Here is a 16,647-nt window from a genome sequence, read left to right on the forward strand (position 1 = left end):
GAAACACACACACACTCTCTCAAAACAAATAAATTAACTTAAAAAAATTCCTTTTTCAAGAGCTAAGCTGAAAGAACATTATAAGTGAATGTTATTAGATTGCCAGCTAAATAAAACAATTATATATATATATATATATATATATATATATATATATATATGTCTAAAAATCACTTCAGAAATGAAAAATTCATGATACTGTTACGCTTTCTTTTATTATCATTAAATCACTCCAATGAATCTATAGTATGCTTTGTGGTGGAGTTTCTTTCACTTACTCTGCCTCACTCCCGTCGAGCAAGGAAGCACAGTTTGGGAAAGATCTCATCTCAAGGTTTGGACTGAATTGATCGCCTGGTAATTCCACATTCTTTGCTGGCTTAGATTTGGGCATATGACACAATTCTAGTTCAAGTAACCGAAGGAGATGGTTGCTGGAGGCTTCTGAGACAGAGGGAAAAAAAACCCCTAGAAATCACTTCTGTTGCCCAGTGAAGTGAAAAATGAATCATATGGCTCCTTTTGCAACTGTTATATTTACTACTAGAGGAACCAGATTCCAAGTCTGTTAATAGCCCAGTGGAGAGTTAAAAGAATCTAGTACACGGTGACACTGTTGAGTTGCTAACATAATCAGTCCTGAAGCCTACATTACCTCTGGACTTCTTGTTTCACAAGATTATAAATATCCTTGTTAGTTATGTCCATCTAAAACACATTTTCAGTTGTGGTTGAAATAGTAAATATTTGAAGGATAACAGAATCTTGGTGCCAAAACATCCTTAGGAATCATTTTGTCCCCCTGTTCTCAACGACATTATCTGTAAGAAGGAAACCAGACTGCATAGGACTCCCCGTTCTGACCCCGCCACGTGGGCTGTGGCCGTGGATGAAGGGAACCTTCTCCCCCGATGCCCATCCAGCTGCCATCTCCGCTCCGCATCTGACCTTCGTATCAGTCGGTTTTGTCTACTCTTTAAGCAGTCATGCACCTCGTGTCAGAATGCCAAAAAAATTAATTTCCCCTACATTGGACATTACATAAATTTCCCCAGAACTCAGACTTTTCCTGACCATTGTTCAGGGTGGGGAACGTTTTTCTGCTCAGAGTGATGATGATCGCTAACACTTACCATGTGCCAGGTACTGTGCTGAGCACTTTACTTGCTTTATCTCATTCATTTGACAGTAACCCGAAGAGGTTGGTGCTGTAAGAGGGCTGGTTTACAGATGAAGAAATGGAGGCTCAAGAGGTTGAGACACTGGCCCAAGATTGCTGAGCTACTGAGTGGCAGAGCGAGTATTAAAATTCAGGTCTGGCAGATTCTAGGGATTGAATGACATGGCCTCTGCCACTCCTGCCGGCTCTGACACCCCACGGATCTAAGGAGCCCAATACATCCGTGCACAGGCCGGCCGTGAGGTCTGCAATGGGAATGAACTTGTGAAGGTACGAACTAATAATTGATAGAACCCAGCCAGCCCCACATTGTCTCTGAAGCTGCTTGCAGACCCTGGGGGTTTGGTAATGGCTATGTTCTAAAGTTCAGACCCATGGTGCAAAACTTAGACCTTGGTTTCTAAGGTCCACTATTGTAGGTTACTAATCCAGGTGCTGGGTTTACACCCAGGAAATCCTCAATGCCTGAAAATAATTGACATATGATTCACATTCTTAATTCATTTAATTGCATATTTTAAAGTACCCACTGGAGCTACAGTATTGAATATGAAAGAAAATACACTCTTGGAGTTTTTTTTTTTTTTTTTAATGTTTATTTATTATTGACAGACACAGACAGAGCACAAGCATGGGAGGGGCAGAGAGAGAAGGAGACACAGAATCTGAAGCAGGTTCCAGGCTCTGAGCTGTCAGCACAGAGCCCGAGGCAGGGCTCCAACCCACAGAGGGTGAGATCATGACCTGGGCAGAAGTCAGACACTTAACCCACTGAGCCACCCAGGTGCCCCTCGGAGCTTGTATTTTAAAGTGAGGGAAGGCAAGAACCAAATGAATCAAAAGCTCCATTAAATTCAATAAACATTTAGCAGGTACCTTTTCTGCTCCAGGTTCTGTATTTGGCACCGCAAATACAAAGAGAGAAGAGATACTACCCACTTTTATTAAGTATACCAGGGTGACCCAAGTGTTAACAAATAAATCTACTTCTATTTGGTATTCTTTCCAGTAGTAAGTTTAAAGTTGCATTCTCCCGCTTCACAAAGCTTCCAATTAAAGGCAGGAACACAGTCCCCTATGTATCTGTCGAAAGAGGTGCCCATTTCTCAGCTGGCTCCCTACCACAAGGGTTGTGTTTCTGTGTTTCTTGTAACCTAACTTGTAAACTGCCTAATACTCAACTTCCCTTGTAAAGGTGCTCACTTTTCCAGTAAAACAGGTGCTTTGGGTAGAATCACATCGTATTTATTCCAATTCATTAGAAGTGGCTGAAGCTGCTCCAGACATGGGCTGGTCTCTGGTGCAGCCAAAGTCGTTTTTCCTGCGGACACCGAAGCCAACAGGTGCGTATTAACTGGGGGCGAAGCAACAGCCAGGGGCCTTTCCTGGACTCGTTGGGTTTCAGCTCCCCTGAAGGGCACCCCGCCCTAGGATGATATGAAAGGGGCGTGGTGGAAGACAGAAAAGAACCTCCTCGAGGTCCAATGCTAACCCACCGAAGCAGAAGTCTCCAGGTGGTACCGGAATCTAACCAATCGCAAAGGAAGTTACATTTAACGCGGCTCCGGGAACCAATCAGAGGAAACGTCTCAGCCCCCGCCGCCCGCCGGGTTCCAGCTGGTTGGCAGCAGGTTCCGCTGTCGCCCGCCGGGCGGCTGCGCACAATCCGTAGCGGCCCCAGCCAAGCGGTTCTCGGGGAGGTTGGGGCTGTTGACAACCGCGGCTGGAGCGCCCGCCATTGCGCAGGCGCCTTAAGAAGATTTCTGCCTCGCGGGTGTCCCTTCGGGTCTCCCTTGCCCCCAGGATCCACGAGCGCCGCGTGCCGACAGTTCTGAGTTCCGCGTGCCGGCAGCGGGTGAGTGTGAGCCTAGCGCGCCCGCCTTCCGGAGGGAAATGCCCCCACGTCCTCAGTCGCCAGGGGATTTGACACTGGAGGTGGTGAGAACCCCCTCCCCTCCCGTCTCCCAGCCTCAGGGGAGCTGGCGGGGACGTCCCCGAAGGGACCCGGAGGCGCAGGGACCGAGCTGAGCACCGCGAGGCAGAGGGCGTGTGGGAGGTGGAAAGAGCAGTTGGCAGGTGCTTTGGGAAGGGGGCGGGGGGGGGGGGGGGGAGGCGGTGGGGTGAGGGGGGGGGGGGGAGGGCAGTGGGCTGACCGCGGCGAAGGTGGGCAGCGTTGACAAAGAGGGGAGGCTGGCGGCGGGGTGGGCGTTTGCATCTGAATATTAGATCACAGCTCATGGTCATTATATAATCAAATGTAAGAACTAATTTCCTAGAAAACCAGTTAGCAAAGATCACATGTACGTGCTTTTTATAGGCTGGACGCCCTGTTAAGCACTCTCCAAACAACGCTTCCTTTTCTCGGTACAGCAACCTTATGAGATAATAGCGTCCCATTTATATAGATGAGGAAATTCAGGCTCAGAGAAGTCAAGCGACATTCAACATTGTGCAGCGAGTGACAGATTCAGGTTTATACCAGCCCAGACCCCAGAATGGTTTTGCTTAACCACCAGGTGATCTGCTGGACTGAAGCCTGAACACTTGCCCAGTGTTATAGGAAGTCAGCTGTTCGTTTTAATGTTACGGTTTTCTTTCCTTTCTTCCTTTCCCCCCAGAGGTTGTTTCAAGCTATTTTAAGGAAATTAAACTCACTTGAAAGCAAGGAGGAGCTGTTTTAAGTATTTGAGTATAGCCACAAAGTAATTTGGGAGAAGTTTTGATGAGAACACAAGAAACACAAGAAGTAGCTGTTTTGAAGACACTAGAAAATTTTGTGAGCCCTTGAAAATTGGAGAATAACTTAGACTCCTAGCATTTTTAAGACTGAGTAAATCTTCTAAAGAGGAGTTACGTTTTTTCTTTAAACACCAAGAAAATAATAATAATCTAGAGGAAATCACCAAAGTTCCCCAGGCCCATAGACAATAATGTTATTTTATTTCAAAGCTGTATAAAAGTTTAATTATACATATTTGTAAAGTCTTTAGAGCTTTTGTATTACAGAGCAGATGGCAAGCTAATGGTGACAAATACCTTTCACCATTTCCTGTAACTGTTACAGTCTCCTCTCCCAACTTCACACGGGCTAAGAATGCCAGTGGGAATTGTCTGACATGCATTCCACCCAGGTAAAAAAAATCATCCCAGAAGACTTGGAGCATGTTCTGTCCCCTGAATTGAAGACAACTCCTTACTACTTCTGGCTGCTGTTGGGATGTTTGAGTATAGTCCGGATGAGTCTGCTTTTTTTTCTTCCCTCTGCTATTTTTTTTTGTTTGTTTGTTTGAAAAATTACAGAATTTTTCTCAAAGTTTAGTAATATGTAACGTGTAGTGATTTTGAGTTCTTGCAAATTACTTGAGAACTTCTCACCGGTATTTTGTGGCGAATAGATTGACACCCCCTGTTAGAACGAAACAGAAGGCAGTAGACATAGATATGGGCACTGTTAATGAAGGATGCTCTGACATGAAAGGTTTTGGTAATTGTTGGGAGTTTATTACTAGTTTTGTGAACTCGCTGTTACTAGACTTGTAAACTTGTTGAGGGCGTGAATTAGTAAGGGCATAGTAAAGTTGCTAAATTGCTTTCTGAGCTTGGCCAATCACTGGACTTCAGCTCCCTTACATGTGAAAAGAAGGGGTTGGACTAAATTATTTCTAATTATTTTTAGTGGCACAATAATGTTATTCTGCCCATCGTAGTACAGACTTTCTCCTAACATAACAGCTTTGTAACTCAAATGGACAAAGGGAAACTTAAACGTGAGAGCCTGTCCTGTAACACTGTATGCACCCCCATTTCACAAACACTGAAACTAAATCTGAGAGAAGTTAAATCTGCCCACTGTTGCCCATCTACTAAATGTGAGCTCAAGTTCTGGGATTGTTCTGATTTCGGAGCCTACAGTCTTTCCACTCTGTGCTTCTAAGCCTGGGGACGAGGATCCTAACAGTGTGCTAACACATTCCTGAACCCCAGGATAAATAGCACGTATACCTTGAACATCCTTTTCATTCAAGATTTGGAGAAGAAAGATTTTGACTTGTATGTTTTTTGAGAAAGAGAGTCAGACACAGGTTTTCGTTTTGCTGTTGTTTTGCATTTGGAAGGTGGTATAAGACATTTTCATGTTAAAACACCCCAGGTCTGAATTATGGAGTACAGATTTCACACAATTTTGGAGGTAAATTGAGACATCGAAGATGTTTCCTGTTTTCTGGCAGGGCATTTCAGATGCTTTTAAGATGACAATTTCATTCCCTCCTTTTTTGTTGTTGATGTTAATACAATAGTTTTATTGAGATAGAATTCACATATTATCCAATTCACTCATTTATTAAAAAAAATTTTTTTTTAATGTTTATTTATTTTTGAGACAAAGAGAGACAGAGCATGAACAGGGGAGGGTCAGAGAGAGAGGGAGACACAGAATCCAAAACAGGCTCCAGGCACTGAGCTGTCAGCACAGAGCCCGACATGGGGCTCGAACTCACGGACTGAGATCATGACCTGAGCCGAAGTCGGACACTTAACCGACTGAGCCACCCAGGCGCCCCTCACTCATTTAAAGTGTACAGTTTTGTAGAGTCCTGGAGCTGTCACCACAGTCAATATGAGAGCAGTTTCATCACCCCCAAAAGATACCTCCTGCCCATTGGAATTTCCTCCTCATTTCTCCCCAGCCCCTTGGCCCAGGCACTACTAATGTACTTTCCATCTCGAAGAGATTTGCTTATCCTAGGTATTTCCTCTAAAAAGTCCTACAGTAAGAGATCTTTTGTGAGCACCTTCTTTGACTTCGCATAATGCTTCAAGGTTTCTCCCAAGTTGTAGCATATGTTCATTCCTTTTTATTGCCAAATAATATTCCATTGTATGGCTATGCCATACAGTGTTCAAAATGCAAGTTCCTGGCTTTTACTCCAGCTTGAATGAGCCAGAATTTTCCCGGTGTAAAGACTGGGCAGCTGCACTTGTAAGGAGCTTCCCTCAGTGATTTTTAGGTCTACTGTGCTGTCATAGATGATATGCAAAGAGAATTGACAAGGCTGGCAACAGATGCTTTTCCCAGGGCAGCTCTGTGGTGAGACAACGGGGAGGCTGTTTTACAGGTTTGGGGACCTAAGGAAAGGAAAAAGACTTGGAGGTGCAGAGAGTACATTCGGCCTGGTGTACATCAGACCTGACTTGTCTGCAGAGCTGCCTGTGCGGTGGGATTGGTGGCGAATGTCAACTGGTTACTGAGGGAAAGAGCCAGGGCAGTAGATTATGGTTTTAAAAAATATATTTAGGAGTGTCTGTAAGATACCGCACCACCTGTTTGCTGTTGTAGTTCACTCTTTCTGGAAACAAACATTTGTGCCTGGGAATGTAGCTGTACCGCAAGAGAAAACAGGGAATCCGCCAAGTTCAGCTTTCATGGTCTCCACGCAAGTTCTAAGATTGCTGGAACCCAGGGCAGCAGCCTGCACAGCACTGTGGTATGGCCGCACTTGTGCTGACGGTCCGAGGGAGGAGGCGAGTTGTGCCTAAACACTAGGTCAGGAGCACCAAATACCGAATGGAAAGAGAAATGCTGCTGTCTGTCTCGATTCTTGAGAGTTGATATTGCTGAGCTGTAGCCGGGGCTGTGTCTGTGCAGAGTGTCTCTTAACTCTTTTCTTTGGAGCAGTGATTTGATTTTGCCATTCTGTACTGGTTTTGGTTTCCTGGATGGCATCAGCAACGGATGGTCCGTGCACCACACCCCGAAGGTAGCCCGTCTCGGGTTAAAATGGTAGACTTTGCAGGCCCAGAGATCCTCACCGACAAGATGCTGTGCCTTTCTGATGTTTGCAATTGTTGAGTCCCTGGTTCCGAGAGGGTCAGAGCTTCAGTCAACAAACGTTTGAATGACGGTACATACAGAGATCATCTACCTGATGGTGTGTTTGAAGGAAAGAAAGTCTCTGTCTTCAAGTCATTGCGGTTTAGTCGGGAGAAAGAAGAACACCCAAACGGCTCATGAACTTAATCATCATGTCAGCTCACTGCTGCTTACACCTGGGACCTCCAGGCACATACCCCACCCCCCGTCTCTCCGGCAGCCATACCTTGGGTCTTACTCTGAAATAGTGACTTCACTCACCTCACTCTGACCACAGTCTCACATTCTTGCAGCTTCCATCAAAACCTCCGGTCGGGGGGCACCTGGGTGGCTCAGTCGGTTAAGCACCAACTTCGGCTCAGGTCATGATCTCCCGGTTCGTGGGTGTGAGCCCCAGATCGGGCTCTCTGTTGTCACAACAGAGCCCACTTTTGATCCTCCGTCCCTGTCTTTCTCTGCCCCTCCCCCACTCACACGCACATGCTCTCGCTTGCTCTCTCAAAATAACTAAACTTAAAAAAAAAAAAAAAAAGAAAGAAAAGAACCTCCAGTCCAGGAGCCTTTCCACTTTGCACATCTGTATCGGTTTCATCTTAAGCGCTGCAGTTCAGACTTCAGTCACTCCGTAGGACCTTCAGCTTCCTTCATTATACTTCAGTTTCCGGCAGAGTCTCACGCGCAGGCAGGATCAGCTGCCTGTTCATGCCTGTGCTGGGGCCGCCGAATTGCTAGAAAAAACCGGTCAACAGTGTCTCTAACAATTCATGACGCCCGCGGTCAACTTTGACCACCAGTCCTCCCTGTTTCCCTGTACCCTCTCCCGTTCTCCACGTTGGCCACTTAGACATTCTCTGTGATTCTCAAAACCCTGAACCTTTTACCACCCTACTCGCTCTCAATAATCACCCCTACCTCTTGGAACACAGAGAACGCAGCTCCCTTCATCTCCAGCCCTCACACCTGTTAGCTAACTTAGCCTTCGCTCCCTCTCTCTCCTATTGCAATGAAAGAGATATCCCCTCCATCTAAAGTGGACCATCCTGCTTAAATCACCTACCCTGCTTTCTTAAGGACCAAAGATGATAGAGACTGAAGGCAGGGAGATTTATTATGGGAAAGCTATTTTTATAATCAGTGGATTGTCAGAAAAAAATAATGAAAAATCAGGGAGAGCTATGAGCCTGGGGTGTTAGGGAGAATGGTTATGTTCTTGATAGTAAAAAGGAAGTTTAAGGGATATGGTGATGAAAGTCATTTCAGCAGCTGTTGGATTTCTTCAGAAGTTAGTACAGCATCCAAGCCCCTGTAGGCTTTGTCTGTCAACCTCATGTAAATACTGGGAACGTATAGATTGAGACGAGATCTTTTACTCAAGTAATATTTATTTCTTATCCTTCTTTTCCTGCCAGTATCTTCAACAGGAACTGGTGATGAGCCAATATGGTAACATTTCCACCACTTATTTCTGTGGGTTAGAAGGAACTTGGGGGTGGGGGGGCGCCTGGGTGGCTCAGTCAGTTGAGCGTCTAACTCTTGATATCGGCTCTGGTCATGATCTCAGAGTCTTGAGATCAAGCCCCATATTGGGCTCTGTGCTGATAGCGTGGAGCCTGCTTGGGATTCTTTCTCCCTGTGCTCACACATGCGTGCTCTCTCTCTCAAAATAAATAGGTAAACATTTAAAAAAAAAATAAAAGGAACATAGAGTACTTGTCATTAAACTGGAAAAATAATCTCCTCTGGAGCCCCTGAAGGCTTGGTATTATTTCTGTTTTGTGCAAAGGGATCATTTTTCTTTCTTTTATCTGTTCTTAGTAAGTCTTTTTTTTTTTTTTTCAAGATTTTATTTTTAAGTAATCTCTACACCCAACATGGGGCTTGAACTTATACCCTGCGATCAAGAGTCTCGTGTTCCACTGGAGTGAGCCAGCCCGGTGCCCCTGTTCTTATTAAGTTTTTAGGATAATTTCTGCTACTACAGACAAGCAAGGCGACCAAACAGGAATATCTGTGTGGAGTGTCAGAGCGGTCTGTATCCCCTTCAGAGCATGAAGGGTGGAGCAGGACGTACATAAATAGGAAATTGGACAAGTAAAGACAGTTTTCGCCCCCAATTTTAGCTTTATTCAATTATCTTTCAGTAAATGGCATTATGTAATTTTAAGTAGATATGAAGCTGGTATATGAAAGTTTATAAATTTTGATTCTCTTCTCCTGATGGCTAAACTTCTGAAACTGAATCCAAATCAAAGCAGCACTACTACTTATGAACTGTGTTTTTATATTTTAGGAACCCTGATTGCTCTCCTTCAACACATTCATTATGAAGTCATTAGTAATACTTTTATTTTCTGGACTTATAACTGGTTGTAGAGGTAACTCTTCCCATAGTTTGCCACCCAAGTTACTACTGGTGTCCTTTGATGGTTTCAGAGCTGACTATCTACAGAACTATGAATTTCCCCATCTCCAGAATTTTATCAAAGAAGGAGTCCTGGTGGAACATGTTAAAAATGTTTTTATCACAAAAACATTTCCAAACCACTACAGTATCGTGACAGGCTTGTATGAAGAAAGCCATGGCATTGTGGCTAATTCCATGTATGACGTAGTCACGAAGAAACATTTTTCTGACCTTGATGACAAGGATCCTTTTTGGTGGAATGAGGCCGTACCTATTTGGGTGACCAATCAGCTTCAGGAAAACAGATCCAGTGCTGCTGCTATGTGGCCTGGTACTGACGTGCCCATTCACAATACCACACCTTCCTATTTTATGAATTATAGCTCTTCAGTGTCATTTGAGGAGAGGCTAAATAATATTACCACGTGGCTCATCAATTCAAATCCACCAGTCACCTTTGCAACCCTCTACTGGGAAGAACCAGATGCAAGTGGCCACAAATATGGACCCGAAGATAAAGAAAACATGTACAGAGTGTTGAAAAAAATAGATGACCTTATTGGTGAGCTAGTCCACAAACTCAAGGTGCTAGGATTGTGGGAAAATCTGAATGTGATCATTACAAGTGATCATGGGATGACCCAGTGCTCTAAGGACAGACTGATCAACTTGGATCGCTGCATTGATAATTCAAGCTACGCTCTTATAGATTTGACTCCAGTTGCTGCTGTACTTCCTAAAATAAGTAAGTAAACTTTTAGCTGAGGGATATTTGGGAAGGGGGCAATTGAACGAGGAGGAGGGCGTGTCAAAGAATGCGGCTCTGGCTTTCTGTAGTACGGTACCGTATATTCGTAAACTTGCTCAGAGTGAGATTCTGGGTTTTCCCCCTTAATTTGTAAGTCTTGAAGCAGTTAGTTTAAGGTTCATGTTCAAGGAGATTATTTCTCTGCCTTTTGATGTGTTTCTTCATTATTCACACTAATGGAAAAGGACATTGTTGTCCTTTAAAAACATCTGGGATATTTGTGTGAGATATATTCTTTGTCTACTGATCTTAGAATTCGTAATAATATGTAATTATTTCATCTTTCCTTAGGAAGCTATACATAAAAATTGTCCCCTTTTGTATAAAAGCCTACCAGGGAGAGTCACAAAATGAAAAAAGAGATATGTGAATGCTTGGAAAGATAGAAGTGTGTCTGTGTCTGTCTGTCCATCCCCAACAATGTCACATAATTATTATTGCTCTGAATTTTTAAGAATTAAGAGTGATTTAATCGATGGTATTGTTCAGAATTTATTTCCAATCATTCTAGTTAGAAATACTTATTTTCCTTATCATTCAATTGTGATTTTTTTCCTTTACTGTTTCCTTTTTCTTCCAGATACAACAGAGGTTTATAACAAACTGAAAGTCTGTAGCCCTCACATGAATGTTTATCTCAAAGAAGACATTCCTGCCAGATTTCATTACCAACATAATAATCGAATTCAGCCTATTATTTTGGTTGCTGATGAAGGCTGGACAATTGTGTTAAATAAATCATTACCAAAATGTAAGTATTTAGGATATATCTGTTGTATCCTGGGGATAAATCACACATTGTGACATATTTCTATTAACAGGGTGCTTTGATTTAGAGACTTTAACACTGTATAATCAGTTCACTTTTTGACTGGATAATTCGTAGGTTTTCATTCAACAGCAATTTAAAACCGTATTTCACCTTTAGAGAAGGGTGGGTGACCTTGAGGGCAAAGGTGTAGATGTACTTTCTTACCCACATTGCGGTTACTGTCAGTAACGTTCAAGGTTGGTTCTCTTGACTTGTAGAAAATGGCAGAGAGGTAAAGAAACGGTAAAAGGGGACAGATCCGATAGTTCAAATGCCTGTTTATTTTTTGTGTGCATTAATAAACATTGTCCAAGTATCCCGAAGTCTTTCCCCAATGATGAAGTCGTTTACCTGAGTGCAGTTGCTCTTTGGAACACTGGGAAAGATTCAGAAGGTAAACAAACAAAAACCTACCAAGTACACAAAACAGGCGTATCAAAATCTCTCCTAAAGCTAAGGAAATAATAGGGGAGAGTTACAGGTCTTCCCTGAACCCAAGCTTATTCATCCATACGTTAAGTTCAATTTGAATACTTTTTAAAAAAAACTGGCTTTGTACAAGTCTGTAGCAGGAGTCAGAACATTTCTGTAAAAGACCAGATAGTAAATATGTAGGCTTTATAAGGCAGCTGGTCTCCATCTCAACTACTCAATTGCACCTTTGTAACGGGAAAGTAGCCCTAGACATTATGTAAACGAACTGACATGGGGGGTTGCAGGGAAATTTTGTTTACTGAAACAGGTAGGGGACTGAATTTGGCCAGGGGCTGTCATATGCAGACCCCTGATCTACAGCACATCAGAAGCTTCAGACAAGGATAAGATAATGGTTATTGGAATTTATATGTTCTTTACGCTTATATACTCACTGTTGAAAACTGAGAAAATACAGAAAAGTTTAGAAACGAGAAAAAAAAACAACTATCCATAATCCCTCCATACAGAGGTACGGACAGATGTGAATTGTGGGAGTTTCCCCCTTCTATACTTTTTTGCTATTACATATACACGTATATTTTTACACTGCTGAAATCGTAATGTCTATATATAGAGTTTTATTCTGTTTTTATTGATCACATGCATTATTTTTATTATGAAATATTTCAAACATAAAATTAAAGGCTAATATAACAAAAACTGATCTGCCTTCCACTCAGTCGTTTGCACTTCATATGAAACCAGGAGCTTATCAAATCCAACTGGTGTATGTTAAAAGGGAATATTTGCCAACACAAAGCCAAAACCTAAGATTCTGGTGTTGGGGTCATATCAGAGACTATCCTGTCATGTTTTCCTTTGAGTTAGATTTGGAGTTACAGGTTGGTGATCTGGTTAGACTTCACATTCAGTACAAGAATCCCTTCTGTATTCTCAATTCTGTGGCCTCCGGATGTTAAGGTGTCCATTAACTGTCAGTAAATCAGTATATTGTATCATCCCGTCTCTTATCACGGGAGCAATTGACGTGGGTAAGGCTGCAGGTTCACTTCTTCCCCATTCACTGGACACACTCACTTTTGCTCTCCAGTTATTTAGGACCCTCAGCCCACCCACTCTTTTTCTTTTATAATCACTAGTGCTCTTTGCATGCAGACGGTTCTGGAAATTGAAGGGTGAAATAAGTGGGGCCAGAACTGAAAGATAGGTACCTGAAGTCAAGAAATAGTTTTAAAGTCTCAGGTCATGACCAGTTGGGAAAAGCGGTATGTGTGTCTGCGTGAAATGGGGACATGGCTGAGTTGAAAAAAATAGAAAATTTTATTTCTAGCCCCCATCTGGTCCAAATTAATTGGAATTAATTTTAACAGATGGGAATTACACTGGCAAGAATCAGCATATTTCCATTGGAAGCAAGTTATTTTGTAATAGAAAGATCATTCTTTCTGTTAAGAACTAACATAATTTTGTTCTTTTTTTCAGTAGGTGACCATGGTTATGATAATTCTTTGTCTAGTATGCATCCGTTTCTAGCTGCCCACGGACCTGCATTTCACAAAGGCTACAAACACAACACAATTAACAGTGTGGATATTTACCCAATGATGTGCCACATCCTGGGATTAAAACCACGTCCCAATAATGGAACCTTTGGTCACACTAAGTGTTTGTTAGTTGACCAGTGGTGCATTAATCTCCCAGAAGCCGTTGGAATTGTTATCGGTGCGCTCTTGGTCTTAACCACGCTAACAGGCCTCATAATAATCATGCAGAATAGACTGTCTGTACCCCGTCCGTTTTCCCGACTTCAGCTGCAAGAAGACGATGATGATCCCCTAATTGAGTAATACTTGCTGGAATTTATACAGAGTATCTTTAATTATACATGAAACCAGGGATACGTTCAAGGGATGGTGTTATAACTATGAAAAATCTACTTTGAAAGACAAAGAACTTAGACCAAGCATGCTAGAGTTATTTTGTTTTTCCCTGTGCTTTGTTTTGGTGCATCAGCTAATACAGAAAAACCCTGACCATAGTTAAAAATGCTAGTAAATCATTAGCTAACACCACCCAGTTCTCTAACTAGAAACTTTTTTTAAGAAAAATACTGCCTCTGCCTTTTTTTTGCAATGAAGATTTGACACAGTTTTAAAGGAAAATATACCAAAATTTAGTAGGCATGCTTTTCTAATGAATTTTTATATTTGTAACTGAAACAACAGAAATCTTTATGCAGTTAGAGGATTTTGTGTATCAGGAAGGAAAAGTTTTCTATATTTTTATACTTATTAACCTTAATAGAGTCTGTATCCTAAGTTCACCTCTGACGTAGGAAAACCTCTGTGATGGTTAATAAAATCAGTTAACCGGGCAGAACAGATCTAGCATGTGAAGAAATTATTTTAAGAAAAGCTATTATAAAACACAACACAAAGACCATGTGATACAAAGCCTCAGTCTCCACCATTGCGTCTTTGTTTAGACCCGTAAGCTGTTGAAGCCTCAAAAGATCTCTTTTGAAGATTGTTGCTAATAAGAAACTAAGAAAATAGAATTGCTTTCCTCTGTGCTTAGCGCCTTCGCGTAAGTTATTCATTTGTGTGTGCGCAAGTGTGTTTGTGTGCACGAGTATGCAGACTTCCTGTGACTTACAGAAAGTGTCAGAGGTAGGCTGGTCTGTAGGCTGACTTCCACAGAACGTGGCTGTCAGGCAGACGGTATAATTGCACTTCATATTTGTTTACTTTCTTCTGACTCCCAAGCTAAAATCCTAACTGAAGAAAATTCATCGGCTATTGTTACCATTTTTTACTTTCTCATGTTTATTATGGCCAGAGGTATCCAAGTCCTTCAGAAAAACTGATGACCTAAATACAAATCTGGTTTCAATTGGGTCAGAACGAGGAAGAGAGATTTTGATACTTAACCTTTGGGACATTATGCCTTACTTTTTAGGCATGGGATTTGGTATCTTTTGATCTTTTCCACTATTCATATGTTAAGTGGCAGAATTTAAGCTTAAACTCTAAGCACTGTTAACATTCTGTAGCCTGAGTGCCACCTCTGCTTTTTTTTTCAGTGTTTGGTTCATAGAAATAATCACTCTGCTCCTGTTTTTGTAAACATACGTGTTCAGAGCTAAGGATTTGCTGTGAAGAATCACCATCCCACCTTGCTAGGTGGTACTTTCTAATAATCAAAATTAATGTGCGGAAACTGAGTTGTATCTGTTAAAGAAAAAACTGGCTTTAAGAACCATCCATCAGGACCTGAGGCAGGCCATTAATAGTGTGAACTTGAAAGTTTTGACAATATAAAATAAACTGGGTATCTATCTTTCAGATAAAAATAAATTATCTACAGCAAATATGCAGCCCAGTTAAATGTTGATTTTCTATGATAGTAAAGAAAAATGCTGCCAGTCATCAAACATATAATTCATCCTATTTGGTCACTGCTAATTTTGTGATCCTAGCATTTGATGCCTATTGTTTTGGGGGTTCTTGAGAAGCATTTCTACAACCTGCATAAATAGTCCATGCTATTGGTCATAAGTGGACTGTGTTAAGAACAGCATGATAAACAAATGAAATAAAACCAATAGGACTAATTTTGCTTTTTGACAAATTTTGATTTTTTTCCCTCACATAAAAGTTACCCTAAACTTAATAGTTTTTCTGAAGAAAATAAAAGAAAATTTTCTATTTCAATTTCCATTAAAAAAAAAAAAAGACTGGAACAGCCACATTTAAAACAGTAGACACATTTTGAAGTATCTAAAATAGCAGAATATTTCATACTAGCCCAATAGAGCTTGGTCCCTACAATGCCGTGAGTTTTCGTGATCGCATTAGTTTGGTGGTTAGGAGTTTCAGAAATCTATACACAGCATCCAGCCTGTGGTGAGTGGACTTCATACAGGATGAAAGAGCCTGTCAGTGTCTTACCCTTTTGAATAAGACCTTTACATATTTGTCTTTCATTCCATTCTCAAAATATTAACTTTAAAATTGTAAAATTTTTTATGTATATATGCTGAGGGGACAAAACAGTATTTATTTGATCAAAGAGACGTTTATATATTATTGAACTTTGTGTTAATTCATTTGTATCTTTGAAAAATTATCATCGTTAAAGCCAATGACTCCTCTCGTGCTCTGAGAAAATCTTTTAGCGAAGCCAGCCCTTTACATTAAGGTTTTGGTGTGGATTTTGTTAAATAAGTGACTCCTATGTGTCCTGACATGTTTTCTGGGTGATAGGAAGTATTTGGCTCTGGGAAACACTTAACTGTTGATGACAACAATACTCAAAGGTAATAGGAACACTTTTTTTTTTTTAATTCTTAATGTTTATTTATTTTTGAGAGAGACAGAGACAGAGACAGAATGCGAGTGGGTTAGTGGCAGAGAGAGAGGGAGACACAAAATCCGAAGCAGGCTCCAGGCTCTGAGCTGTCAGCACAGAGCCCGATGCGGGGCTCGAACCCACGAGCTGTGAGATCATGACCTGAGCCGAAGCCGGACGCTCAACCAACTGAGCCACACAGGTGCCCCAGGAACACTTTTTATTAAGTAGTTTTTGTTAATTCAGTGAGTGAATTCAGAGTAAGTACATTTATGCGTTGGTGGTATAGTGATGAGCATAGCTGCCTTCCGGAATAAGTACATTTATAAAGACAGTTCTGTTATTAAGGTGCGAGTTCTTCTGGTAAACAGCAATAAAATTCGAATGTAAATTATTTCAGTGCTCTGTATTGTAGGCCTTGTGTTACGGTTTCATCAAGCTTGGTGTAAGAATTTAAAGATAAATTCTTGGAATATTAAAGGATTAAACATGCCTTTGTATTGTTCTTGGGTGGCTCCCCCTCTTGTCCATATCTGGTAAGATTTAAGGATGATGGCATTTAATTCCTTTTATTTGGAGGTTTTGCTTCATTGCGAATGCATAAAGTTACAAGTGAAGGACAAAGATGAGATGGAAGGTGTGGATTTTATAGTCATTTCCTAAAATAGTGTGTAAATAAAATGACATGAGTATGCTTTAAAGAAGTCTTTATGTGGTGCCTTAAGTTGAAGTAAAATATATTTTGACTATATTGTTTGAATCCATAGTGAATGACTTTGCTTAT

General features: G+C 41.5%; 1 protein-coding gene across 3 annotated transcripts; it reads left to right on the forward strand.

The window, feature by feature from the left end:
• Positions 1 to 2,793: 2,793 nt before the first annotated feature.
• On the forward strand, positions 2,794 to 16,543 carry ENPP4 (ectonucleotide pyrophosphatase/phosphodiesterase 4). Of its 3 annotated transcripts, none has more exons than XM_049652806.1 (4): positions 2,794 to 3,035; positions 9,343 to 10,201; positions 10,845 to 11,015; positions 12,999 to 16,543. In XM_049652806.1, exons 2-4 carry the CDS (start codon positions 9,376 to 9,378, stop codon positions 13,358 to 13,360), a joined length of 1,359 nt encoding a protein of 452 aa, XP_049508763.1. In that variant the 5' UTR covers positions 2,794 to 3,035; positions 9,343 to 9,375; the 3' UTR covers positions 13,361 to 16,543. The 3 variants fall into 3 exon arrangements, with proteins under 3 accessions (XP_049508763.1, XP_049508761.1, XP_049508762.1); XM_049652804.1 differs by having other exon boundaries at positions 2,795 to 3,035; positions 12,996 to 16,543; XM_049652805.1 differs by lacking the exon at positions 2,794 to 3,035 and adding an exon at positions 3,048 to 3,256 and having other exon boundaries at positions 12,996 to 16,543.
• Positions 16,544 to 16,647: the final 104 nt, after the last annotated feature.

This window comes from Panthera uncia, assembly GCF_023721935.1.
Source record: "Panthera uncia isolate 11264 chromosome B2 unlocalized genomic scaffold, Puncia_PCG_1.0 HiC_scaffold_24, whole genome shotgun sequence".
Taxonomy (NCBI): domain Eukaryota; kingdom Metazoa; phylum Chordata; class Mammalia; order Carnivora; family Felidae; genus Panthera; species Panthera uncia.

What these genes read in the sequence shown, in the direction of transcription:
- ENPP4 (XM_049652804.1), top strand. Translation starts at nt 9,376, where the DNA reads ATGAAGTCATTAGTAATACTTTTATTTTCTGGACTTATAACTGGTTGT. An exon ending in TGCTGTACTTCCTAAAATAA is followed by an intron (nt 10,202 to 10,844) that starts GTAAGTAAACTT and finishes TTTTTCTTCCAG; the next exon opens with ATACAACAGAGGTTTATAAC. An exon ending in AAATAAATCATTACCAAAAT is followed by an intron (nt 11,016 to 12,995) that starts GTAAGTATTTAG and finishes TCTTTTTTTCAG; the next exon opens with TAGGTGACCATGGTTATGAT.